The sequence below is a fragment of the Podarcis erhardii genome (assembly GCF_964252035.2).
Source record: "Podarcis erhardii genome assembly, chromosome: 2".
In the NCBI taxonomy this organism is placed as follows: Eukaryota; Metazoa; Chordata; class Lepidosauria; order Squamata; family Lacertidae; genus Podarcis; species Podarcis erhardii.
The window spans coordinates 84129761-84157721 of record NC_138498.1 but is presented as its reverse complement, the minus strand read 5'-3'; the positions used below and the strand labels follow the sequence as shown (position 1 = coordinate 84157721).

The 27961-nt window shown below is 41.2% G+C and overlaps 1 protein-coding gene across 2 annotated transcripts in view; it reads left to right on the top strand.

Moving 5' to 3' along the window:
* The window catches only part of IL17RD (interleukin 17 receptor D), a 56957-nt gene that overhangs the window by 11647 nt on the left and 17349 nt on the right, over positions 1-27961 (top strand). For both annotated transcript variants that reach the window (XM_081848867.1, XM_081848866.1), the window contains exon 2: positions 27110-27167. In XM_081848867.1, coding sequence (XP_081704993.1) covers positions 27110-27167 — 58 coding nt within the window. The remainder of the gene's footprint in view (positions 1-27109; positions 27168-27961) is intronic.

Here is a 27961-nt window from a genome sequence, read left to right as displayed (position 1 = left end):
AATTTTAAAATAGTGCTGCTTGGTGTATATGGGAGAAGGGGTTATTAGAGAAGGGGTAGTGTGATGCTTCATGGTACGTGACAGGGGATGTAGATGCTACATTTAGACTACAGTGCTCAAGCTGTTTATGCAGGTGTGTTTGCATGCCACCTAAGTTTAACTGATGTTTACTGTGTCATCTAGCATAGCTTTCTTCAATATCATTTCTCATGATACAATTCCTGTGGTCCCATCTTCCTAGCATTTTCAGACAGGTAGCTAAGTTAGTCTGCAGCAGCAAAAACAACGAAGAAGACTGTGGCAGCTTCAAAGACTGGCAGATTTATTGTGGCATAAGCTCTATAAGCTCTAGTCCACAAACTTTATGTCATAATAAATCTGTTAGTCTTTAAGATACTACAGGTCTCTTTGTGGTTCTTCCTGCCATGAAATCCAAGTGTTTGTTGGTTAGAATGCATGTTATTTTTTGCAATCAGGAAAACTTTCAACCACTTACTAAATGCCACCATGCACAATGTGTTGCAAATAATGCATTCTAGCGGTACATGAATTATTTTAATTGGAAATAAAGGATGCATCATCAGTCCAGTGGGAATTTGATTAGACTCCAGGTTTATTTTGCAAGTGAAATTTCAGCAAGGTCTGCTAAAGTTGCAGAAACATCCAAAGAACCTTTAATAATGGCAAGTAAGAATCTTTGCTTTGCATCTCATCTCAAATGTAGCATCTCCATCAACACAGTATCCTGTAACAAATACTCTTGTGTCTGGTATGCTATTGATGTGGAGTTAGGGGCATTCCAAAATACCAACACTCTTTTGTTTTTGTTTTGCAGCCCCAAAATGCACTGGTGCATTTGTCACAAGCAAGGAAATCATAGCAATTTTTAGACCTATAGTACAGAGTTGCAATTAATCTTGTCAGTTAGTGCAATAATACATTCAATTATATATGTGTGTGTAAAGAAACTTTGTCACACATTTCTCTCCATTAATATGATCCTGGGTTTATGCCTGAGGACTTAATGTTCTGTAATTACTTAGCCGTCATTACACTTATACTCCAACTCCTGACCAAAATAAAGTGTAAATCACAAAAAAGAGGTTAAAGTGTCAGTAAACTCTGTCCCTTAACAGGTGACAAGCTCTTAATGTGTGGTGTTGCAGAACAACAGCAGAAACAGAAACCCTCCTATATTTTATTCATAAGTTCAGGATAATACCAGAGGGTACAGCTTAGGTATCTCCAAATAGTTGCATTTCTAAGATTAATTCACTAATCATGCCATTGACTTTTTGAGTAAGGACCACTAGCTGTGAAATGTCATGCAGAGTCTTTAAATGGAACATTCAGTTTGCTAAAGAATGAGCTGCAAAGACAGAACTTTCTCTTTATGGCTGTTAGCAGTAAATGCAAGAATCAAAGCCACAAACTGAATGAAAGGCTAAAACCCCTGTATTATCCAACAGTTTTAATAGGTATGAATAACTGTTCATTCCACCTTTGTGATATTGGACATGTGTGTGTTCCTTGTTTTCCTTTTCCTTTCAGAATTTTGCTGTATGCAACGTATTTTTGTGATAGGTTAGTGTTTCTATTCAGTGCTTTAAAAATCTGCTGGTTTAAAATCAGAGTTAAGGCTGTCTCTTGTTGCTCAAGTTCTACAAAACAGGAAAATAGGAAAATAATACTGATGCCATTGCTGACTTGCCCTGTGATGAGCATTGATGTTGTGCAGTGTCATAAATAGTGCTTGTTTACAGCTTACCTTACATGTACCCGCAACTTCCCTTGGTCTTTCAGGCCCAAATCTAGATGGAATGATGGAGTGCCTGGGACCAGCAAGAGTGTCCCATATTGTCTTGGTTCTGCTTTGCCTTATGAAACATTTGACCCTTACTGCATTGCTAGAGGAAGCCTTCTGTGACATGACCCCTGGCTGTTTGTTCCTTATATCAGTAACCGGCGGGATGGGTTAACATTAGAGATTGGGTCACCTTTTAGCACCCTTCGTCCTCCTTGCCACAGAGAAGCTTATCATGTGTCACTACAGATGACTGAATGACAAAGAGCTTAAAAATTTCTTATTCTGGATTTGGACCTGCAACCTGAAGAATGAAAGGAAAATACTCATTCCACTGCTCACAAATGTTGTTCATGGTTTATCTGGAGCAAGGGAAACCATGTTCAAGTGACACACTAGGCCAAGCCATAGCTTAACTCATGGCAGCACAGCAACAGGAAGACTTATGGGAGGAGTACAGTAGCCGCAGTCTCTCTGTGGGGACGCAGTGTTTGCATGTTTGTGCTATAAGCCATGGTTCAGCTTCGCATGATGTGCAAACCTGGCCTTAGTGTTTTGTGCACTAGAGTTGCTGCACCTGTGGTGTCAGTCAAAAGTTTTTACTTTTAGAGAAATGGAGGAGGAAGTTGAAACCCTGAAGAACAGCAAAACTAGTGCCTGCTAAACCCTCACCTTCTTTTGCCTGTCAAAATAAGGCTAAAATCTGCAGTGATTTACTTAAGACCAGTGCCAGAGAATTGAGGCTCTGCCTGGTAACACTGGAGCATTTGGAAGTTAGTCCTGTTCATGTCACATTCTGGTACATGTTGTCCCATCAGTACGGGTGAAGCTTGTAACCTCATGTTAATGGCATAACACCAGTTAACATAGTTGGAAGCACTTCATCCTGTAAATTCTATGGCCATGGCTTCCAATTTTCCTAGCTCTCTCATTTCCTTATTTTCATTTGCTACTTGCAAATAGCAAGGTCTGGATGAAAGGTTTTTTATAGTTAGAATTATAGTGGTACCTTGGTTTAAGAACAGCCCTGTTTACACACTATTCGGTTTACAAACTCTGCAAAACTGGAAGTTGTGTCCTGGTTTGCAAACTTTACCTCGGTCTAAAAACGGAAGCTGAACGGTGGTAGGGCACCGCCAGTGGGAGGCCTTATTAGGGAAAGTGCGCCTTGGTTTAAGAACTGTTTCAGTTGAAGAATGGACTTCCAGAACAGATTAAATTAGTAAATTGAGGTACCACTGTATTAACAGGAGGTTTTATGTACAGATCGTAATTAAATATAAATTAATTATTTGCAAAATTCCTAATTTTAGTGAGTATGACAATGTATTTCTGGTAAAAGGAAACCAGGAGGGTAATTGACAAGAATAACAATTTTGATTTGTTTTAAAAAGAAAACAGTCTTGATGCTCTTAAATTTTCTGCTGTAGACTGAAACTCACCTTCTGCCCAAATTTGTTCTAATCTAGTTACATGGAACTTTTATTATTACCAAATGGCTCAAATAATATCAAGGGCTTTTGAATTTAATTTTTTGAATTCAAGTTGTGGGTCTGTTTAAGACATCTCTCTTATTCTCTTTCCCCATTGATCAAAGTAGAGAAACCTGTGCCTCTGTTTTTGTTGCACACATTGACAGTCTATGGATAACATTACATTTTTTCAGCATGAAACTGAACACTCTAAATCCCTAAAGCAGTCTCAAATGTATGGTTAATAAAAGAATTTATTGTACTGGATGTCATCTGTTATATCACTCTGGGAACAAACCTGGCAGTGAGTGGACAGGAAATATTTCCATTTCGAATCACTACAATCTTTTATGGTCTAGGGCAAAAGTGTCTAATTTCAGCAAAGTCACTGAATAGTGTGTAATGAAGGCATTTTAGTTGATTAAATGCATGTTATCACTTTTCAAACAACATTAGGGTGTTTTCTTCCCCCCTCTGTGCTTTTAACAGGAGTGAATATTTCTGTACATATTATGTGTGTTCTGTCTGCAGTACTGAGCGCTAGAAATATGTTTTTCCCCCATTGGCAGAGAGAATAGTATGTATTTCCAGATAAACAATTGGGCATTCCCAGGAGGTTAGCAAGAAGATAAGCTTGTGAACCATAGCCAAAGCACTTCGTAGTTTTAAAGGGCTGCTTTTGTAATCAGCTACTTCCTCAATGGAGAAGCTGGAGGAGTTGCTCCTGTGTAGCCATTGCTGTGTACTTGGCATGCTGTTTTAACTGCAGACTGCTTCCACCCCCCACTCCCTCCACCTTGCCCTGGATGCCAAGTGCAAAATCTGTGTAAATGACAGCCATTTGTGTGGAAACTAAATGCAGTCACAATGCAGAACTTGGAAACACAAGTCAGGTTTAATAAGGTGCCTTAGCCTTTGAAGGCAAAAGGTCCTGGGGCCATTCTGTGGCATCTCCAGTTAAAGCAATCTTGAGTAGTAGGGCCAGGAAAAGTGTCTTCCTGAGACCTTGGAGAGCTTGTGCCCCACCTGGAATGGACACATGTGCTTTTGTGTCCAAATGAGCTGGCCTTAACTGAGATGAATACAGAAAATGTATTGCCTTCTTGATCTTGGCCAGTAATTGGGAATTACAAAAATAGTTGATTCTGTTGTTTGACCTGACATTACGGTTTTGAGAGGACAGTGGGATTGGGACCTTCCCTGCCCTACAGACGTATTGTCAGACCTATTGTTATGGGGCAAGAACTCTTTTGGATGTTGATATGACTGCCCAGAAGTGTGTGGGGGGGGGGAGATACTATGAGGATAGATTTGATTTGTTTTAAAATATTCAAAATGCTGCCATGTGGGGCTTTCCTGTTCAGTGGTGTGTGACGGAGAAGTTTGTTTTGCTGGGCAGATTGGGTCACCAAGTGTTTTCTTTTCCCCTGCCAGCAAATGGTTTAAGGAACGGGATCCAGGAGGGGGAGTTGAAAAGGAGAAGATTTTGAGAGGGAGTTTTTTTGGGTTGGGATAGAGGTTGGGAGAGAGGGAATGAGAGGAGAGAGAGTTGGTTCTGGGTAGAAACATCCACTCTGAGGAATATATGACAAGCTAGAGAAAGGAGTCTCTGAGCTTAGTGTGAAGGATGGTGTGTGGTGTCCTGTAGGCCAGGAAATAACTGGGAGGCTGAGGCTGAGCCAGGAGAAGTAGAAGATGTGAGAATACAGTCTACTTAGGTCTCATTCCAGTCAGGAGGGGAGAGATTCTTCTACAAAAAGAGAAGACTCCGAAACCAGTTCAGAGGGGTGTGGTGATCCCTTGGGTCTGTTACTTGGAGAACCTCAGGAGTAGGGTTGTCTAAGGCAGGCATAGGCAAACTGCCCTCCAGATGTTTTGGGACTACAATTCCCATAATCCCTGACGACTGGTCTAAGGGGTGTGTAACTGACAGCAAGTACCACCTTGTTTAAGCAGCAACAGCTGTACAACATCTGAGAAAGAACTGAAGTGAAATAACATTATAATCTGAAGTATCTTATGTTTTACCCACTCTGTGTCATAAACTTCCTTTGTTTAATAAAATCTTTGTTTATTTGATCGAATCCTGCCCGAGACTCCAAATTGTTAAGTTTTCACTCACACAAGTCCCTCACAAGATAATCTGGGGTAGTTTGTAGAAATTCGTGGAATTGGTGTTCTGTGAGGTGGGTGCAAGGGAATAAGTGCTGTCACATGGTGCAGCCAGCTTTTTGCTCTCCTGCAGAACCTGAGGTTCTCCCAAACCTGCTAATTGATACTCCTTCTTATGACTGGGTGGTACTTTGAACAAGGACACTTTGAAAATTGATGTTGAAGGCAACAGGGTGGAGGCTGATTCAGACTGAGGCAGAGGCACTGGGTAGAGGGTAGTTTTAACCCTCCCAGTGCTATTTTGCCACTCTTAATTCCACACCTTCCTTGTCCCAAAGCTGTCCTTTGCCCAAGGAAAGCAAACTTAAGTACAGTGGTGCCCCGCAAGACGAACGCCTCGCAAGACGGAAAACCCGCTAGACGAAAGGGTTTTCCGTTTTGGAGGTGCTTCGCAAAACGAATTTCCCTATGGGCTTGCATCGCAAGACGAAAATGTCTTGCGAGTTCCTGCGGGGTTTTTTCCCTCCCCCCCCCTTTTCCTAAGCCGCTTATCAGCTGATCCGCTAAAAGCCGCTAAACCGCTAATAGTGCTAATCCGCTAAGCTGTCAATGGGCTTGCTTCGCAAGACGAAAAAACCGCTATACGAAGAGCCTCACGGAACGGATTAATTTCGTCTTGCGAGGCACCACTGTACCACAATCAGAATGTCTTTAAATACAGAATTCATCAGGCCTGGTGTCCTAGTTTGGCATCTACTGATAGGGATTTTCCCTATAGGTTTTAACTGCCACTGTTGCTTCAGAAGAAAGAGAGCTGTCCCCCTAGTTTACAATGCATGATTGTCTTACATAAACCAATATATACGAGATGCATTTCATTAGTATGTTCAGGCTGCCCATCAGAGTGTTGTGCACAATTAAAAAGTAAACACATAAACTCAACAAGCAGAACAGAAAAAGGCAGCGTAACAGTTCAGCATAAAAGTATACTGGATCAAATAAAGCCTAATTAAAATGTCCCCAATGGGTACCTAAATAATGACACAATTGGTGAGCTTTCCTGGGATTGGCATTCTGTAAATGGACATGCCCCTTATTTTCAAGTGGTAGTGGGGATTGGAAGAGAGACTCTGATGTGGAACAGAGCATTTGGCCAGACAGTCCCAAATTTGGGTGGTAGAAGACAATCTTTACAAGTTGGTGTGTATTAAAATATTTTTAGTCTGGCTCTCATCCTTTTGGATACCAGGGTGGTATATAAAGAGCCTGTTAAAATAACATAAAACAATAAGACCAAACCTTCATCATATACAATTTAGAGGCAGCTACAATCATACAGCAGAAAAAACAACGTAACTTAGAAATGCTTGGAGAAAAACAAGTTTTCATCTTCGTGTGCATAGCAAACTACAGTTGCTTTTACTTGCTGACTCCCAGTTTAACTCCTTATCATACAGATAAGTGAATTACTAAAGCTTCTTTGTGTTAGAACTATGAAATTCATTTTCTATTCTTTTTCTCATCCAGATATGGGCAGGGAGTGGGTGGGTGGAAGTGCTGCAGTAGAGTTAGAGAGCACATGCTATACACGCAGATTTCAGGTTAAAAAGAGTAGGTAACTGGTGGTGGGAAAGACCTCTGCCTAAAACTCTGGAGAGCCATTGCTAGTCACAGTAAGCAGAAATAGGCTTGGTGAACAAGTATCCTGATGTGGCAGAAGGCAACTTCCTAATGTCTTGATGGGGTACATAAATTTGACACAAGCTCTGTTGTCAGATTTCCATTCCAATAGGTTAGGCACGCAATCGGTCATCACTGGAAAGAAAAGGAAGATAGGGAGATCAGTTGGGAAAGGTCTGAAGAGAAGTTTCTTGTTTTAAAACTTGTGTTTCAACCCAGTCTTGGTCAGGCGGATTATTCCTAGCTTATGTTATTGTATATAGGGAAGGTTTTTTTGCATCTACGTAGCTAACTGCGACAACTGTCTACTCTGGTGTACATTCAGACACACACACACACACACACACACACACACACACACACACACACACAGGATTTCATTACATCAGTGGAGTACATTGAATGTATTTGTATTGGGCATGACTGTCTGTTGCATCTCAAATGGTGATGCTCAACACAGCTATACTGAAATTAGATCTTTTAAAATTTCAGTACTTCCTCTTTCCTCTTAAATGATCAGTTCAGATGTCCAGGTTAAAATTTCCACTGAAGAATCTTGTGATCCTTGGGATAATTTCCTTTGTTCTTATATCCTGGGGGACGAGTGAGTTAGGAATACAGAGGGAATTGACTGGAAGTTTGTCTTTTCACCTTCAGATATTCCTGTACTTCCCAGTTTTCCTTGCATGAAAAGGAGACTTTTGTTTCTAGCCAGTGGGGATATTTCTGCAGCGGTGGGACAGAATATATACATACACACACACACACACACACACATATATATATATATATATATATATATATATATGTAAATTTGAAGACACAAAGCACACAGTTGCAGTGTGTGTTTCTCTTTGATCCTTTGCATTCCTTCCCCTGAAATCTCTTCCAACTTCTTAGAATGGTATACGTATTAAGAAAACTAATGATGGAATTTGCATTCAGCGCCCCCCTCCCGCTCCTGAAATGTGCATACTTCATTTTCTCCCATTCCTGAGGAATCTATTGAAACCATCTGTTGGCCCATCTCCAGGTGCTTGCTAAGGTTTTAGAGACGGAGGCTGCATGCCACACTTCCTATGCTCCTCTAACCTATGTTTATACCTAAGTGGATAGTAAGCGGAACTGTCAATATTGAAATTATTTATCATTTCTCTGCAAAGACTGCTAGGAGAAAAACGTTTTGAGCTGCATTCCTTTACCTTCTTACTTGGGAGTAACTACACTGAGGTTGATGAGCCTTGCATAGGTTGCATTGTTAACAACTTGCTTGGAACAATGGAGATGTTTCTACTCCTTATATCTAAATTACCGCTGGTACAAAATAGTAAACCTTGTTTTTCTTGGGATAGTGTAGAAAAGAGCCTCTCATTTCATTTCTGATTTCAATCATGAAAGTCCTGTTTTTTTCCTGCTTCCCCCCACCCCCAAACTATACTCCTGCTATCAAGACAGTACAGCTTTTATGGTATGCATGTTAGCTTGGATATACGCTCAGAAGACTTCTACCATCACTTTGCTTGCTTTTGTTGAAAGTGACATATCAGCTCGGATGTCTCCTAGCAAGCGACTTGCATAACAATAAAAATGTGGCAGTCCAAGCCTGTTCAGAACGTCTCTACTTGCAAAAGGCTTGAAAAAACAAGTATAGTGTTGTCATTTTGGCAAGCGGAGCTCTGCTAATTTCCAAGCTTAATGGAAGGCTTCAGAGGGCACATGCTGTGTAGGCTAAGCTAGGGGTTGCCACTCTTTTCGGGCCTATGGGCACTATTGCAAACTGGAGAAGCTATCATGAACACACACCACAACAACATACATGGCAACCACAAATACATGCATGCACACCCGCTTCCCCCATGCAATCAGTTAGGCTTTTGTTTTCCCCCCAGGGTCTTGTTTCCCCCACCCCTGCCTGCTGAAATTAGGCTTGAAGCAAGCTTTAAGTGTGGACTGGCGGGGAGCATTTTTGCTGCCAGGGAGGTCATAACCGGAGAGAGATCCCTCTGTAGCTGTGTCCCCCTGAAATTACCCTCTGTGCTGCAGCTGGGCTTGCATAAAGCTGTTTATTGGCTACAATAGAATTTGCTACATGGGCACCGCTTTGGTGACCCTTGGGCTTAACCTTCTGTTGCAGGTGGTACCTTGTGCTTTTTAAAATCATGCTGTCCTTAGATAAGCCACTGTGAGGCAGAACCTGCCAACAGCGTGATTAAGATAGGGCTGTTAATGACTGGCTAATTATGAGCTGTTGCTTCCCCAGTTACTCTGCTACAAAGATGTTTGTATTTAATCTAGCACAAAAGGCTCAGCAATAAGCAACAAGGAGGTTTAAAAAACCTTAAATACTGAAAGTGCAATTTTTTAAAAAACTTTGTTTTGCTTATTTTACAGTGCAGGTTAAATAAAATAAATATTGAATTCCTCAACATGCATTTATAGAGGAATTCAAGCCCTGCTTGCTACAGCATGTTGGAGACTCATTCATGCTGTCACACAACTGCTAGGTCAGTTCAATTGCTTTAGTAGCATGTTTACCACTTCTCTAAGCAGTTCTGGCTGTGTTTCAAATACAGCAGCCATGTGCATGGGGCATACTGAATTGTTATTAGGGCAAGCAACAATACCACTCAAGAAGTGCAAGAACTGTCCCTAGGTTTCCATAAAAGGTGGAACAATGGGATTGGAAACATGCTTGGCCTTGTTGCTTTGATAGAGTAGACCATCTAGTTATCACGGGAACAGTCCTGTCCCATATTTTAGCAATATGACTGTAAAACATAACTTTTACCAGGGATCTCTTAAAAATTACACACACATCTATTTCTCTACAAAAATGAGACTTTTCATAGTTCATATTTGGTCCTTTCCCATATTTCTTTCCTTAGACACCCAATATCTCACTATATGCTCTGTATGGTCTTAAATCACAGAGGAATCTAAATGGGCCACACCTGTCTCTTTGTATCAGCAGGGTTTTAGCGTTCTGTTCTTATTTGGAAACCAACACCTGCTAACTAGCTGAAGCACAGTAGGGGTAATTGCTGCTCTTTTATTCTGATGCAGTCTGCCTGGGTAAGGATTCCAAAAACCTTTACAATATACCTTTTCCTATGCATAGCTCAATAAAGAGTGGCTCTGACAACTTAAACCAACAGGTATGCTCAAAAATTAGAAATGTTTACACACAATGAGCAGACTAGATCCAGTTGCATGAATTTTCCACCTCCTTTTGTGTACGTTTTTAGAAGTCTAAAACACTGCATTTAAACTGAAAATCAACTTTTTTCTTAGTGCAGTGCATCAATTTATCTCAGGCTTCCTCAGCCTTGGCCCTCCAGATGTTTTGAGACTACAATTCCCATCATCCCTGACCACTGGTCCTGCTAGCTTAGGGCTCATGGGAGTTGTTGTCCAAAAACATCTGGAGGGCCAAGGTTTAGGAAGTCTGCTTTATCTCCTTGGAAAACAGTACCTTTTGCACAGGAAGAGGCCACTGAAAAGAAGCAAAACAAATATTTTCCTGTTACCTAAAATATATAGGTTGGGATCCAAAGAGCTACCTTGGGCAGATCCAAGGCTTGACCTCTAGGAATTGTAAGTTTGAGCAGCAGTCATCTCATGGACTGCTTTTGAAAGTGCTCTCCATTTCCATGGTATGCTATGTAGCAGTGCTATTTTTCTAGAAAAAGAGGTTCCGGAACTCACCATGAACGCCTCCCTCTTTCTCTTAGAATGGCAAAGGCACACACCTGAGAGGTGCTGGAACTGAGTTTCGGTGAGTTACCCCTGAAAAAAGCCTTGCTATGTGTCATGGTAAGCTGTTGCTTGAGGAAAATGTACTCACAGCCCCCGTGGATACGTATAACTTGTGTAATTATTTCATTGCCAGACATTGTACGTGCATTACATACGTAAGGCACAATCCAGCCAGAGTTAATCATTTTTAAATTTGTTAACGGGTGAAGCATTCCCCTACTGAAATAAAATCAATGGGCTTGATTATGCTCATACTTTTTAGTTAGAAGACTTCTTAACAAATGTATTTTTTCAGTTTTAAAAAAAGTTGGAAGTTGGAAGGAAAGGGACTAAAAGACAAAAGATGCAATGTGTTTAGAGAAAAGAATTATTTGGCATTCAGTTATAAACTTAATCTTCTCGGTCACAATTTTGCCTAATGATCCTGCCAAATTATTTGAAAACATTTCTGTTGCCTAATTCAGCGGCTCTGTTAGCACTTAACAATAGTTCTGTGTTATGTACAGGACTCTTACTCTTTCCTTCTTTTGGTGCAGTTATAAAGAGAATACACACCTCCTTTTTAAACTAGCAGCTGCTTGCCGTTAGGATCAAGCCCCAGGAACTGTAGTTAGTGTTAACAACAGTGTGTTAAAAACAACCCAGGATCACTAACCATGGCCAGTTACCTGAAAATGAAAGCAAGTGCTTCTGATCTCCTCCTTATAACCATGCTGACGAAGGAGAAAGGCCTTAAAATAAAAAGCAGGTGACTGAAGGGTAGGGTGTTGCAATGATACTCAAATTTTCTATTTCCCTTGCTGAAATACCCCTTGCTCATGGGGGTTGGGCTTTGATGACATACATTTGGTGTTGGGACAAAGAAAATGTTTGGGGCTGCTGCTGACGTGCCACCTGCCTTTAGTCTCGCAATGGAATGAGTTTAAAGTTGGACACAGTGTTTTGCAGTGGTTCTGCTCTTACCTTCAGGGCCTGGTCTAGAGAGTAAATACTTCAGCTCCCTGGCAGTTATGCTGTAGGATGATGCAAGGCTCTATCTTGTCTCCAGTGGTGTTCAACATAGGTACAAAACTGTCAGGGTCAGTCATGAAGAGCAGGAGTCAGCATCCTTTTTCAGCCGTGGGCCTGTCCACCATCCCTCAGAGGCGGACTATATTTTTTTTTGGGGGGGGGGGAATGAATGAATTCCTATGCCCCACAAATAACCCAGAGATTCATTTTAAATAAAAGCACATTCTAGTCATGTAAAAACACGCTGATTCCTGGACTGTCCGCTGGCTGGATTGAGAAGGCTTCCGGGACTTAGGTTGCCTACCCCGATCAAGAGGTTTGGAGCCCAACTTTATTCCTCTCTTACATCTAAATCAAGTGTGGCTCTGCAAGTCCTTAATAGTTGACTGGGTGCTGACCAGTAAGTAGAGGCAAAGTCTTGATAAGACAGTTTCCTTGTCGGTGGGTGGGTGGCTCCTGTCTCTTGGAATTAGGTGGTTTTAATGGGGTTGTCACCACCCAAAGGAAAAGGTGCATAGTGTGAGGTATGCCTTGATCCACTATTAATGCTGGAGGTCTAGGTGGCCAACCACACTGGTTATTAACATGTTTTATCATCTATCTACCTGCTCACTCCGATCTTCCAGTGAGGCTCTTCTGCTTGAGTCCAACTTGCGACGGCCAGGAGGATTTTCTGTCCTATTACTTCTAAAAGCCCCCTATTAGATATATGAGATAAGGTAAATCCCTACTGCTCTTGGTTCTTGGCACTTGCTTAAAAGTTTACTTTTTCTTTGTTGGTGATTAATACCAGTGTGTGGAGTTTATCCTGACTGCTGCATTTATTCTATTCTGAAAGTTTTATTGAACTACATTGTGACTTCTATGGAAGCCAATATAAATTATTTTACATAGATATATAAATGCTCCTTATTTACCTGCCTTAACTATTAAGCTCATTGCTCTGAGTTCTTGGAGAGGAGGGGACAGGCGGGAGAAATCCCTGTAATCTCCAAGAGAATTTGGAAGGAGGACTCAAATGTGTAGCGTCTGGCATTGTGAAAGAAAAGGAAGTATCTAGTGACTAGATCAGGTCGCCAGGAAGATTACTCCCTGGAAGGTTGTATTGTGCTCTCAGGAAGTCAAAACATTAACTGTGTTAACATGAGAACAAAGGTTTTTTTTCCATTCCAAAGGAAGAAACTAATAGATATAACAGACAAAATAGTGTATTAGCAGAAAAGGACAAATTGTTCAAGGGTAATGCCCTAACACCTATAATATTTATCCCTATTTTTTTCTTAAATTCAGAAGAAACTGAAATAGCTGGTTTTTGACACAGTTATGCTTTGTGGGTAGGAGGAAGAGGTGAGATGTATTGTGTGTATTGCAGCCTTGCCCAACCTATGCTGCCTGGGGCTGATGGTGGCTCTTTTCAAACTCTATAGCGTGCAGAGGCTACCAGGTTGGCGAAGGATGCTGTACTGAGTAGTAATTGTGACTTCAGCTCTCATGAGTTAGTGTACTGTAGTACTGGGTGCTGTTTGAGTGTTGTTGTTGTTTAGTCGTTTAGTCGTGTCCGACTCTTCGTGACCCCATGGACCAGAGCACGCCAGGCACTCCTGTCTTCCACTGCCTCCCGCAGTTTGGTCAAACTCATGCTGGTAGCTTCGAGAACACTGTCCAACCATCTCGTCCTCTGTCGTCCCCTTCTTCTTGTGCCCTCCATCTTTCCCAACATCAGGCTCTTTTCCAGGGAGTCTGCTCTTCTCATGAGGTGGCCCAAGTATTGGAGCCTCAGCTTCATGATCTGTCCTTCCAGTGAGCACTCAGGGCTGATTTCCTTCAGAATGGATAGGTTTGATCTTCTTGCAGTCCATGGAACTTAAGAGTCTCCTCCAGCACCATAATTCAAAAGCATCCATTCTTCGACGATCAGCGTTCTTTATGGTCCATCTCTTACTTCCATACATCACTACTGGGAAAACCATAGCTTTAACTATACGGACCTTTGTCAGCAAGGTGGTCTCTCTGCTTTTTAAGATGCTGTTTGAATAGCAGGTGTCAAAACTTTATACAGCAACCTTGTGTCAACCACTTCTCAGTCTACTCTGCCTCACAGGGGGGGAAATCAGCCCTGTGGTTCCTTTAAGACTTAAAATCATTTATTACGGCATAAGCTTTCATGAACTTGGGTCTGCTTCATTGGATCCATGAAGTGATTGTTGTGAGGATAAAATGGCAGAAAACCCATATAGTCTGGATTGAATTCAAAGTTTCCATGCCATTCACAGAAAATGAGACTTTTAATGAGCGGGGCAAAAAAACTTTGGATTCAATAAACTGCCTGAGCTATTTGGAGGAAGACTGAAGTAGAATGCAGCGTCAAAGGAGGTATTCTTTTTCATGATCCAGGTGTTCCATTCTTACAGAATCTACAATTTACACAATTTTCATTTGCAAAAAAAAAAAAAAAAAAAAAAAAAAAAACCTTTGTTGCTTAATTCTTTAGTTAATTATACTGTGCAAATGTGCACCTCTTTTCCATTACTTGCATTTTGAGATGTCATTTTTGAATGCCCCCTCTTCACTTGGAAAGTAGTAGTAGATTGTGAACCTGCTCTCTGATGTCTATGCCAGCTTTCTACTTGTAGGGGGCATTAAAATAAGCCACCATCACCCCTGACTTGCAGTTGGAAGTGGTGCATCCCATACTATCATTTCAGGGCTCAAGCACTACATTCTCACCTTGTTAATATATATACTAAATCGATAATTACAGGCATTTTTCTCTTTGTGCATGTGTGGATAATAGCCTTTATTTAATAACTTAAAAATAATCTTTAAAAGTCTGTGTGACCAGAAAATGTGTGTATTGCACAGCGACTATCATAGGCCTGCTGCAGAAGTGGGTAAAACCTGTTTCGCGCACATGCATGTCCTTTATTTGATAGTTGCAACATTACGTGATTGATTACTTCTGATTTAATAAGAAATAGAGTATCACAGATAAAACTTCAATATCTTTCCGTATAATAAAAATGTAAGACTGTCATTGCATGCAGCCCGCATTGTAGTGCCACATCACAATCCCAGTTTTACATGAAGTCAGGGTGGGGTAGACGCTACAACAGGAGAAGTGATAGTTTAAAACAATGGCAGAAGTTTAAGTAAAGTGAGGGTGGCGATACATTGAGAGGAAGAAAGTGGCTACAAATTAGTTGAAGTACCGTATTTTTCGCTCTATAACACGCACGTAGTTTTTAGAGGAGGAAAGCAAGGAAAAAAATATTCTAAACAAAACAGTGGATGTATGAGTTTTGTGGTTCATGCTGTGGTCACAGACATGTGATCTGACAGTGAGTTTGGGGTAGCCCAATGCAAAAATCCTGAGGATCCATGTGGATCCATGCTTTGTAACCACGTTTTTGCACCACTGCGGCCCCAGGCAACAGTGGGTGCGTGATTTTTTGGGTGCAAGATGTAGCCATGGACATGCTATGTGGTCTGATGGTGAATTTGGGGTGACCCAGTGCAACAATCCTGAGGATCCATGTGGATCCGTGCTTTGTAACCACGTTTTATGTGGGGAGGGAAGGAAAAGCACTCAAGGGACAAGGAGCACGTGTGGGGTGTGTGGAGAAGGATGCTGCTAATAATGCAGAAGAGGGGTATAAGAAGAGAAGGCTCCTCTCCTCTCCCACTTTGCTCCTTTAAAGAAAGCAGGCTCCTCCCCAGCTCGCTGAAAAACTTTGCTGCTATTTAGCCAGCTGAGTGGGGAGGAGAGAGGGACAGAGAGCCTGCTTGCTTTAAAGGAACCAACCGGACAGGAGCCGCTTACACTCGTGTAAGTGGTTCCTCTCCTCTCCCGCTTTGCTCCTTTAAAGAAGCAGGCTCTCTGTCCCTCTCTCCTCCCTACTCAGCAGCTCTTCTCCCGCTTTGCTGTTTCAAAGCGAGCCACGGAGGAGGGAATGAAGGGGAACCATGGATCCTCTGCTCACGACTGTATCAGATCCCCCCCCCCCCGCCACCCACAGGCATTCCCTCCATAACACGCACAGACATTTCCCCTTACTTTCTAGGAGGAAAAAGGGAGTGTTATGGTGCAAAAAATACGGTGTGTGTGTGTGTGTGTGTGTGTGTGTGTTAGGAGGTTAGTCTGGCATTCCTTTTTTTTTAGGCACTACTCTAGCCAAAATACAGCATTTAACATTAATTAATATAAACATTTCTATCAAATATTTCAGCAACCTGAGCTATCTTCATAGAGTTTGACAGTTTGAATAATAAAGCCTTCATTTTATTAAATAGCGCTTGCAAGTAATATTGATTATTTCTTTCTTTGTGTTCAAGCTCAAAACCAATTGTTTCTTTCAGTTTGCCTTGTGGGAGCATGAAATTAGGAACATATGCATGCTAATTAACAACATATGAAGGATAAATTGTGATTGCTGTCTTGGTCTGGTGCACAGGCTATGCTTTGCGGGGTAGTGATTTCCTACCTCCAAGACCCAATCTATAATTAGTGCAGACACAGATCTATGTGTTTAATAAGGACGTTAAAACTGATGGCATGTCTTTGTGCCTGTCTCTCCACATTATTTAATTTTTGTGACTTTACATGGGATGGATTTGTAATATTGGAATGGGTCTAGAGTTTACACCTTTTCTTTTTGAAGAGTCTGTTTGATGTAACTTGATGTCCATCTTGTACAGTCAAAATACGCTTCATTGTGATAAACCTCAATCTCTTGTTGAGTTTTCTTTGGATGGTTGTTTGTTGTTGGACTACTGTTCTTTCATTGTTACCCTAATCTGAAAAAGAAATCACACACACACACACACACACATATATTATGGGAAGTATAACATCTGAAGTGTAGAACTGCAGCTTTGGGCTCTTTTAGCGACATGGGATACTATTTGTGGCAAATCTGAAAGTACAAAATAACACAGAAATCTTCTGATATTGGTCCTTAGGAAAACATTGATCACATAAACTAATCAGTTCTTTTTCCTGATTGATAAAGGTAAGAACTATTAGTAATTCACTGACTCACTACATATTGGTTAGAAAGGGGACCTGAATTAAGCTGCTATAGATAAATTCCCTCCTGAAATGAAAGAATATGAGAAAACATAAGCAACACCTTTTATTGAAAAAATGCTGTATAATTTCATTTGGCTTTCAAATCGAGAAGCTGGAATGTGAATAATTCCTTAGGCTCTAGCCAACTTAACTCCTTTCCCATGTTTCTTCACTTTGTTTCTGAGTCAGTAGCTGCTGTAGAGAGTAAGTTCAGTGAACAAAGTCAGGGATTTCCTGTTGTGGGCCCTGAAATGGTTTATGCTTAAGGATCTTTGCCTTTCTCAGGTGACTGAAACTTGGTTTTGTGCATGATTCACTGGCTTAGAGGTTAGCAAGCCTAGATAAATTATTAATACTGATCCAGCACCTCTTAAATTTAATGGGAACTTTGCTTTAGATCTCTGATTCCAGAAGCTCTTATTTGGCAAGGAATGCAAAACCATTATTTTTTACCTTGGACACTTATAATTAATTGTGGGTTACAAGTCATGTCCTTTAGTAATAAATGTACCTCCTCCTCCTTCTCTGGCGATCACTCGTAGCCGAGTAAGACTGTCTTCCATAAACACTGTTTTAACAATGAGTCCATAAGTGACTGTGAAGGCCAATTCTGGATCCACACGTCCTTCCACAGTGGGGACATTGGTTTCCGGGTAGGAGTTGATCACGGTGTGGATTTGCCAAGAGTGCCTTCCTCTTAGCATGTTTCCCCCTTGCGTCCTGAGTTCGAATGTCTTCAAAGCCCATGACACCTTTGGTAAAGGCTATTCTCCAACTGGAGCGCTCACAGGCCAGTGTTTCCCACTTGTCTACATTTTTTTAGATTTGCCTTGAGATGGTCTTTAAACCTCTTTTGTTGACCACCAGCATTACCCTTTCCATTTTTAAGTTCAGAATAGAGTAGTTGTTTTGGAAGACGATCATCAGGTATCCTTACAACATGACCAGTCCAACGAAGTTGATGTTGAAGAATCATTGCTTCAACACTGATGATCTTGGCTTCTTCCAGTAAACTGATATTAGTTCACTTGACTTCCCAAGTGATGTGTAAAAATTTTCTGAGACACCGTTGATGAAATATTTCGAGGAGTTGGAGATGGCGTTTATAAGTGGCCTATGTTTCACAAGCATATAGTAAGGTTGGTAGTACAATCGCTTTGTAAACAAGCATTATGGTTTCCATGCGAATGTCCTGGTCCTCAAACACTCTGCACGTCAATCGGGAGAAAGCCGCACTCGCAGAGCTCAGGCGATGCTGGATTTCGGCATCAATGTTGGGCCTTGTGGAAAGATAACTGCCTAGGTAGGAGAAGTGATCAACATTTTCCAACATTACACCATTGAGTTGGATTTGTGGCACTGCAGAGGGGTTATTTGTACTTGTTGGTGCAGCAGTTTGGTTTTTTGGATGTTGAGTGATAGGCCAAGCTTTTCGTAAGCTTCTGCAAAGATATTTAGGATGGTTTGGAGGTCATCCTCTGAGCGTGTGCACACTACGTTGTCATCAGCATACTGAAGCTCTATGGCGGAAGTTACGGTAACCTTACTCTTTGCTTTCAGCCTGCTCAGATTGAAGAGCTTTCCATCTGTTTGATATATGATTTCTACTCCGGTGGGGAGTTTCCCTTTGACAAAGTGTAGGTTCATGGCAATGAAAATAATGAATAGAGTTGGGGCAATAACACAACCCTGTTTAACACCTGATCCCGCTGTGAAAGGTTCACTTTGAGAGCCATTGTTATCTGCAATTGTTGCTGTCATATTATCATGGAGGAACCGAATGTTTACGAATTTATGGTTCAGTGAACTATGGCTAGTTTACAACCATACATGCATATACTGATGAGATATAAGACCTGGTTAATATTATTATTGCTCTTAATATTTCTCAGATGACTTGTTTGAAAAAGATCAAGGAGACTTAAAGGGAAAAGTACACAATATAAAACAAAACAATTAAAAAAGCAACAATGTATTCATTTAATACAAAAAACCCTATTGTTTTGTGCCCCATAAAAATGGACAGAGTCAATTTAGCTGTGTTACAGAAAGGTACACTCTCTTGATGGTTTTTTTCTTGTTGAATTTGATATTTGGCAAAATTATACAACTCTTTGTGGCTTCACAGTAAGGTACAATTTGTACCATAGGTTCTGCTGCCTGATTTCAGTCGTTTGCGTTTTGAATCTGCATGGATTAGCCTTCATGAAATTGACCTGTTTTGTGTACCAGTTACTGATTATATCCGTTTATTAGCCTTTATTTTTTTTTTTAATAATATTTATTAAGAATTTCCAATAATATAAAAAAAACAACATCCAAATTTAAAATCTTATTTTCCATAACATCTTTCCAGGACTTCCCCTCCCCTCCCCCTCTTGTATTCCAATTCTTACAAATAAATTCAGCAATTTATTATCCCAAATTTTAACCTTGTTATCATTAGCCCTATTTAAAAATATTTTCCCATCTCCTAAGATCGACCCATTCCCTTCCGCGCGTTCCCCTCTTTAATATACATAAAAAATTAAATATAATAAGATAAAATATGATTTTGATTTTACAGCCTTTGGATTCCAAATCCCTCCCCCTTTTCCTGGTTGCGTTTCCCGTATTAATCAGCATCTAATGTCTTCCTGGAGTTCCCACATTTATTTAAGCCATAGTCCTTTACCAGTCTTCTTTAATTTTAAATGTCCAATCTTGGAAGGAGTCTATCTCAAAAAGGCCCATTTTTTCCATCCAGATTTTTATATACTTGGGAGTAAAACTCCAATTTTATTTCTTAAACCTTTCAAATCTGGATTTCCCAAATGTTCCCACTTCCAACTTTATCCAATTCTTATTATTTTTGATGTTCTTGTTAGTCTCTCTCCTCTTTCTTTTCCTGTTTTCCTGCACAAATGTTCTAATTCCAAAAGCTTCTAAATTCCGCTGCAGAGGCTCTGTTATTCAGGAACGAAACATAATGCCAAGTCCCTTCCATTTTCAATAGATAAGTCTATTGTCTACTTTAGTGTGTAAACCTCTGTAGTCAAAATAATGTTCCATTTCTGCAGTTTCCCAGGAGATAAAAGGTTCTGTCAAATTCGATGTCAACAACTTGTAATATCCCTCGGCTCCTCTAGGTGGATTATAATAACTCAGTTCCCTTCCAGATCACGTCCACCAGTCAAAGTAACTTTATTATTCCTTGTTTTAAACATTTTGTATCCAAATTGTAACAAATATAACCGGCAAAGTCCTCGTAACATAGTTCTCATTATTGTTCTTCTGCTTTGACAGCTCTTTGACAGCTGTCAAAACCTCTCCTTGTCTTCTCCCGGCGCTCTCGCTCAGACGCTCCCAGGTTCCGGGGGGGGGGTTGCTTTTTAAATAAATTCCACTTTTCTCCTCCAGCTCAATCTTATAATTTTCCATCGCGAAATTTCATAACTTTATCAAAATAAGGTTGCACTCAATCTTAGATGTTAAGTCCTTTACTTTAGCTCCTCTACAACGGGGGGGGGCTGACTTCCTTTTTATACCTCCCCCGCTCGTTCCGAATTATTTAAAAAATTTCTCGCCTTTTTTAGTCCAAGTTCCGATTACTCACGGGTTATACTTTTAAGTCCGAATTTCCAATGGAAGAAGTCAGCGCTCTCCGTCGAATGGCATGCGGCTTCGCTTGGCAGGGGAAGCGGAGGACTCAAAGCACCACCCCCCCCGTCACCCGTTCCGCAGCCTTTAAAAAGGCTCCTTCGCGGGTCGGGGGGGGGCTCAAAAGGTGCCAGCCGAGTCACCATGTCCATGGGTTCTAGCGCCCATGGTTTTTGAGGGTCCCCGCGTCGCCGGCGCGGCAGGACCCAGCCCCTACCGAGCAGGCTCCCTCCGGAGCTCGGAGGGAGTCCGCCATTCGGTGATGGCGCCAACCCGGAAGTCGTTTATTAGCCTGTACAAGTAATTTCTTCACACTGTTTACATAACACTATCATTTATCATTCTGCGTTATAGACTGTCAAGTGCATTGTTGTTTGCAAGCTTTTGTAGCTAGTATTTCAACTTCTGTTAAGCTAGCATACTCCTAAAACTCAGAGGATTGTTTCCCACTCAATGAAACTTGGGGTCAATTCATTTTTTGTGTGTGTGTTACCTCTCAGTTCTGGTGTGTAGACCAAAGGATTTTTATAGCAAAAGCCCCAGGCAAGAGAGACTTGCTTTTCAGCAATAATCGGAACAAATTAAAAGCTGCCCATAAGTTCAACTAATGTTAGTGGCTAATTGACAGGCTGTGCAGTCCCGAGGCAATACATTTACATTTATAGTTAAAGTAAGATATACCTGAAACAAGTCTTAATTGCGAGCTAATTAAATAGTGTAGCTGCGTGGTAGTTTGAATTTCAAGCCCATGTGTCTGTAGGTGTTTTATTAAACTCATATGCTCGGGGAACAAAGTAGTATGCTTTCAAGTTCAAAGCTTATAAAGGAAATGACCATAACAGATAGGCACTTATTAGTTTAGCCATTGGCCAATTTAAGGTCCTTATTCATTAGTTAGGCCTCTGGCTGTGTTGCAGAGGCTTGGGGCCAAATAGTATATACCTGGCACTTTCATCCTGAATAATAATAATAAAAAAACTAAAATAGCAACATTTCAAGTAGGCTTCATTTGCAAATAAATTGCAATTGTTGTTCTTAGGACTTCTGGCAGCAGGTCCTATTCGAATGACTCACAACAATACTTCACTTATGCTTTCATGTTGGAATACTTTTGAAAATGTACTTAGTTTCTTTTGTTTATCTTCCACCTTTCTTCCATCAACTCAACAAAGTTATGAAAAGGGTTGAGATAGAATTCTGTACTTACAATTTGGGAATAATAGCTAACTAAAGTAGCTGAAATCATTTAGAAGAGAGTTGGGACAAATGGTGTAGCATTTATAAAGTTCTCAGTATATTGCAAAACACTAGCCATTAATGTACTATAAAGAGGCATTCATATCCAGATTGAAAACGTAGGGGTAAACAAACTCAGCCCTTTCTAGTCATTCATGATTTTGGGCCAGTCACTGTCTCTCAGCCTAACCTACCTCCAGGGTTATTGCGAGCATAAAATCAGAAAGGGGAGGACCATAGACACCAGCTTGAAGTTCTTGTAGAGATTGTGGGATATAACTGTAACCAATAAATATTTTCAAAACATTTAATTTTGATAAGCTGCTTTTTAGGGCTAGGACCTAACGAAAAACATGACTGCTCCCAAACAATCCTGGGAACTGCAGTTTAAGATTTCTGAAAATTGTAGCTCTGTGGGGCAAACTGCAGTTCCCAGGACTATTTGCAGGAAGCCAGGTGCTTTCAGTGCTTGGTGTATGCACAGGCTTTTCTGCTAGGCTTTTGATTTATTTTAATTACTACCTGCTCTATTTTGTGCACTTGGTGTTTAAATGTTCTCTTTTGTCATCCTTTGGTATTTTAAAGTTCTGAATCGCCTGGGTCAGGAAGTTAAAGGCAGAAGAACAATACATAAACCAACAGAAGTGAAATGGATAGCACAGTGCTACTTAAGTACCAGTGGTAGCACATTTTGAAAGGTCAGTTCTTCTGACTCTGCTTGGCCTGGTGTATAGCTGTTGTGGTTTTAAAACACCCACACCCTGCTCAGCCCAACGCATTAAAGAAGCCTTGGTGCACCATTCAGAGACCGAGAATTCTCCTCAGGGTGCCTCCTGAAGCAAAATCACTTCTTTACACTGCTGCCTGGCAGGGCCAGACCCTCACAGGAGCCATGTGCTGAGGCAGTTATGAATGCAGAATACTTTAACCTGAGAAGGCTGACAAAGAGGATCTTTGATAAGCTGCACATGTTGACTCAATGCTGCATTGTCATGTATAGAGGGGATTGTGAGAATGGGCATTGCTCTTGACATCAAATAGCATTCAGTGTTGCAGTATAGCTCACCTTCCTGACCACTATGGCCTATGTTCTCTGTGGCAAGCACTCCTAACGTAAAGTGAATGAGTTTACCATAGGCCAACAACAAACCCACTATAGTAAAAACATTTCCCCCACCCTTTTTGTGGCTGGCCTATGTTCTTGTTTAGTAGTAAATGACTGAAAAGGTTTTCATCTGCTTCTAACAAGGCATAATTTAGCGACAACAGAAGACTACTGGGAGGTAATTTTGCCTCCTTCCTGTTTCAGGAAACCTTTTAAAACTTGATATGCTCAAACCTAAAGATAAGATAAGCAAATGAAAAGGCAACTAGACAGGGTAGCCTGATTACAAGGTGCCCTCTGAAAGCACTAAACAGTATCTGTTTTGATCCTTTAAGTAGCAGTTTACATCTCCTTAAAAGAGATTTGACTCAGATGCTAATTACAGGCGGATGCATTGTTTTCCCTTCCCTACACCTGCTTTTGACTTTTAAAGTTGGTGAGAAACACTGCAGGTTTATACATGCTTCTGAAGATACAGAATCCTTTTGTTTAGTGCAGCACTGTTACCAAACATGGCCTTCTGCGTGTCTAATCGAGACACACCATGGTTTTGCAGTTGCTTAAACCCCTATGAAGGACTGGGGGGATAGGCCATAGCTGAGTGGTGAAGTATGTGTTTTTCACCCCAGGTTCTGTCTCTTCTTACAGTGGTACCTCGGGATGCGAACAGGATCCATTCCGGAGCCCCGTTTGCATCCCAAAGCGAACGTAACCCGTGTCCGCGTGGGTCACATTTCAGCGCTTCTGCGCATGACGTCATTTTGACGGTCTGCGCATGCGCGCACGGCGAAACCTGGAAGTAACGCGCTCCATTACTTCTGGGTCGCCGCGGAGCGCAACCCGAATTCAGCTAACCCGAAGCGTATTCATCCCGAGGTATGACTGTATAAGGTTTTTTAGGTAGCGAGACTGAGAGAGATTCGAGAGAGCCACTGTACCATCAGGATAGACCAGGGGTGGAAATGCTTTTTTGCCTGCGGGCCATCACATGTAGTATAGAAATTATATGGCAGGTGGCCTAATCCCTTGCACTGGAAAGACACACTTGTCGGCTGGCTGTTGAAGCATCCAACTTGGATGACAGCCCTAGCAGCCCAAGATGCAAATAGCTGGTTATACTACACTCTGCATTGGAGTCACTTGATACTACAGTGGAACCTTGGTTCTCGAATGTACAGTGGTACCTCTAGATACAAACGGGATCCATTCCGGAGCCCCGTTCGCATCTAGAGGTAAACGTAACTAGTGACAGCGTGTCCGCGCACGTCGCTTTTCGCCGCTTCTGCGCATACGCATGACGTCATTTTGAGTGTCTGCGCATGCACAAGCGGCGAAACCCGGAAGTAACGCGCTCCGTTACTTCCAGGTTGCCGAGGAGCGCAACTCGAATGCGCTCAACTCGAAGCATATTTAACCCGAGGTATGACTGTACTCCGTTCCGGAAGTCCGTTCGACTTCCAAAACGTTCGAAAACCAAGGCGCGGCTTCCGATTGGCGCAGGCACCCTGGAAACAGTAGCCGACAACCGCATCAGACATTTGGGTTCCGAAAAACGTTTGAAAAACGCAACACTTATTTCTGGGTTTTTGGCGTTCAGAAGCCCAAATGTTTGAGTACCAAAGCGTTTGTTCGAGAACCAAGGTTCCACTGTAAAACTTGTGCTTCTGTTGCTAAGACAGTAGAGACACAGTTGTCCCCAAAGCAAGACCAATATGTTTCACACGGCTGCTGAAACCCACACTGTGCCTTGCATAGCTTGTTGCTCCTGCTTTATAAGAAGAGGACTGAATGGAGCCTGAGGAAGAGATAGCTTGACTATGCATTCCTCTTGCTTGCTGACTCCTGTTTGGCTGCTGGAATGTAGTCATTAAGAGTTCCACCCCTTGCTCTGTCCACCACTGACATATGGCTCCGGAAGATTTCAGTGGTACCTCGGGTTACAGATGCTTCAGGTTACAGACTCTGCTAACCCAGAAATAGTGCCTCAGGTTAAGAACTTTGCTTCAGGATGAGAACAGAAATCGTGCTCTGGCGGCGCGGCAGCAGCAGGAGGAGGCCCCATTAGCTAAAGTGGTGCTTCAGATTAAGAACAGTTTCAGGTTAAGAACAGACCTCCAGAACGAATTAAGTACTTAACCAAGGTACCACTGTATATTTCTTCTTTATTGTAAGCAAATTGTAGAACACTGCATCAGGAACACCAGCTGCGGCAGTGTCAACCATCTGCTGGGAAGGAAGGATAAGTTCAATAACTTGGTTTCCCACAAAAAGTGGTCCTAGTTAACAACAGTACTGTTCTGTTGTTGCTAATGTCTTGTACTTCGTTCATGATTTGGGGGCAGACAAATTAAACTTCAAACTGTAATAGTAACACCACTTCCAATGAAGGAGAGTCCATAACCTCCCAAGGGAGTCTGTTCCGCTGTTAAACAGCATTCACTGCCAGAAAGTTCCTCCTGATGTTTAGTTGGAATTTCCTTTCTCTGCTAAATAGTGCCTCAGGTTAAGAACTTTGCTTCAGGATGCGAACAGAAATCGTTCTCCGGCGGCGCAGCAGCAGCAGGAGGCCCCGTTAGCTAAAGTGGTACCTCAGGTTAAGAACAGTTTCAGGTTAAGAACGGACCTCCAGAACGAATTAAGTTCTTAACCTGAGGTACCACTGTACATTTGAGTGGATGTGGCTCTCAGACTAGAAAAGTTTCTCCTTCTCTGCTTTGTAACCATACACATATTAGCATACATCCCTTAGGAGGAACTTACAGAGGACTGCTGAGTAATAAATAATAATTGTATCTCATTGGGATTCCTCTACATGTTTTGTGAGCACAATTAGTATTCATTCGTAACCTAATACTGCCAGAAGTTTGATTTTCCATGTTTTATTCATTTTATTTTATTTATTGCCTTTATATCCCACCTTTTTCTCAGAGGAGCTGGAGGTGGTGTACATGGTTCTCCTCCTTTTCATTTAGCCCCCCACAACAACCCTGTTAGGTAGGTTAGGCTAAGAGGCAGTGACTGGCCCAAGGTCACCCAGTGAGCTTGATAGCTGAGTTGGGACTTGAGTGGGGTCTCTCAGGTCCTAGTCTGACGCTCTAACCATTACTCGCACCACATGGCTTTAGAAAATATGGAATGCTTTTAAAATTGGCATCCTGTTAAAATGGATAACAGTTTTCCTCTGAGCTGGTAAGAGTATCTGGCATCTTAAAGCAATGCTTGAACAGTAAAATCCCAACCCAGTAAATAGTCATAATTGGTCAGGTATTAGTGCTTTATAAACAGTGAATGTCTGATCAGCAGCTGATTTAAATTTTAACGTGGAATGGCTGGAAGCTGAAATGCAGGATCACTCAGAACAGTTCTCCAATACATTCCCACAGGATGAAAAGCCTCTTAAAGTGAAAAACAAACTTTTAGCCTGGAGTTCCTAACCTAAATTCACTTGTGTTGCAACTCTGTAGGAGGTAGGGAATGAATTTAATCCATTGATTGTACTGAGAGAATAGAAAACCCGTGCTTGGTTTTCCTACCACAATTATAGAGGCCAAGAATAGTGCTGAGGGGTGGTTTAAAGAAGCTGCCCAGGCAGGTTTTGCAAAAGCTTTGTGAAAGAAAGGAAATAGTCAACTGTAGTTAGATAATATAGCTATTATTTTCATTATTCATTCTTGAGTATCAATTTTTAGTGGTAGTACAAGATGTACAAAGTGTTGGAACAAGGGTAGATATTCTGTGTAGGCTGCAAATTCAGATGTCTGAAAATGCAGTTTTCTCTACTGAAGAATCTTCAAGTGCTAATGTGCCTCATTCCCAAGTTATGCTATCACAACATTACTTTAATCTCAGTTAAGCTTGTTCTATGCAAGCATTAGTTTATTTACCTGAAGAATAAGTGTGTGTGTGTGTGTGTGTGTGTGTGTGTGTGTAGAGCTAATTTTTCACATGTTCTTGATTCTATGTGTGCAACCTAAATGCATTAAATAGCTATCACAGTTGTATGGATTTCATACTTTTACTTGGTTTCTTCCTGACTTCTGATCTGGACAGGTACTCCTAACAAAAGATCACTTGAAGCACAATGCTTTCCAATGGAGGCAATTAACGTTCAGCTAAAGTCATCAGAGATGGAAGAGCCAAATGAATTCATGTGTGAGCTGAGTCCAAGTTATCTTCAAATTCAAAGTAATTAGTGTACAACAAACTTTTCTCTTGTTTCTCTTTAGGCTTTATCGCCAATTGGAAAGAATCCCGGGTTACTTAATATCACCTTTAAGTATGACAGTAAGTTCTCCTTCCTGTTTCCTCTAGAAACACGTTTACTCATTTCATTTGTTAATGTATTAAATTAGTTTTTAACACCATGTATTGGAGTAATCTATTTCTTTAAAAAAATCAACAGTGATAATAGAGAATTGTTGAATTAGCACATTTTATTTAGTTAATCTAATTATTTAGAGCAGAGTGGCTAATCTCTCAGACGTTGTCGAGCATCATCCTTAGCCAGCTTTGTCAATGATCTCATTATTGGAGTTATATTCCTGCAACATTTGGAGGGCCAGAGGTTAATGCACCTAATGTAGGCCTTTACAGGTAACAACATAAAAAAGGGTGTATGCATAATATGTGTGTCTACCCACACATATTGCCTCCCCAGCCACTTATTTCATGCCATTTATAATCCACCTTTCTGCAAAACAAAGCATTCAAAGCAGTGTACAAACACAGTTTGTAACAACAAAGACGATTAAAACAATAAATCAATAAAAAGCAACCTCACCAGAACAAATAAACAAAACAGTAAAATTCAGAGAGCTCTGGTAACTGAGTGATGCCTGTTTGAATAAGAATTGTCATCTAGAATGGAAAGAAGCCTGCTGGATCTCACTAGGGATGGTGCTCTAACTGCAGCAACACACTTGTTCACAGAGAAGAGAATTAAAGGGCTTTAAGCTACTTACATGCTATGGCATGCTTATGCAAATAAGGCAGATGATATTGGTTTTTGCTGGCTCTTTGGTTGGGTTTTGGAAGAAAGGAAGTCCAAGGAAGCCATTCTTGCATACTCTCACTATTGT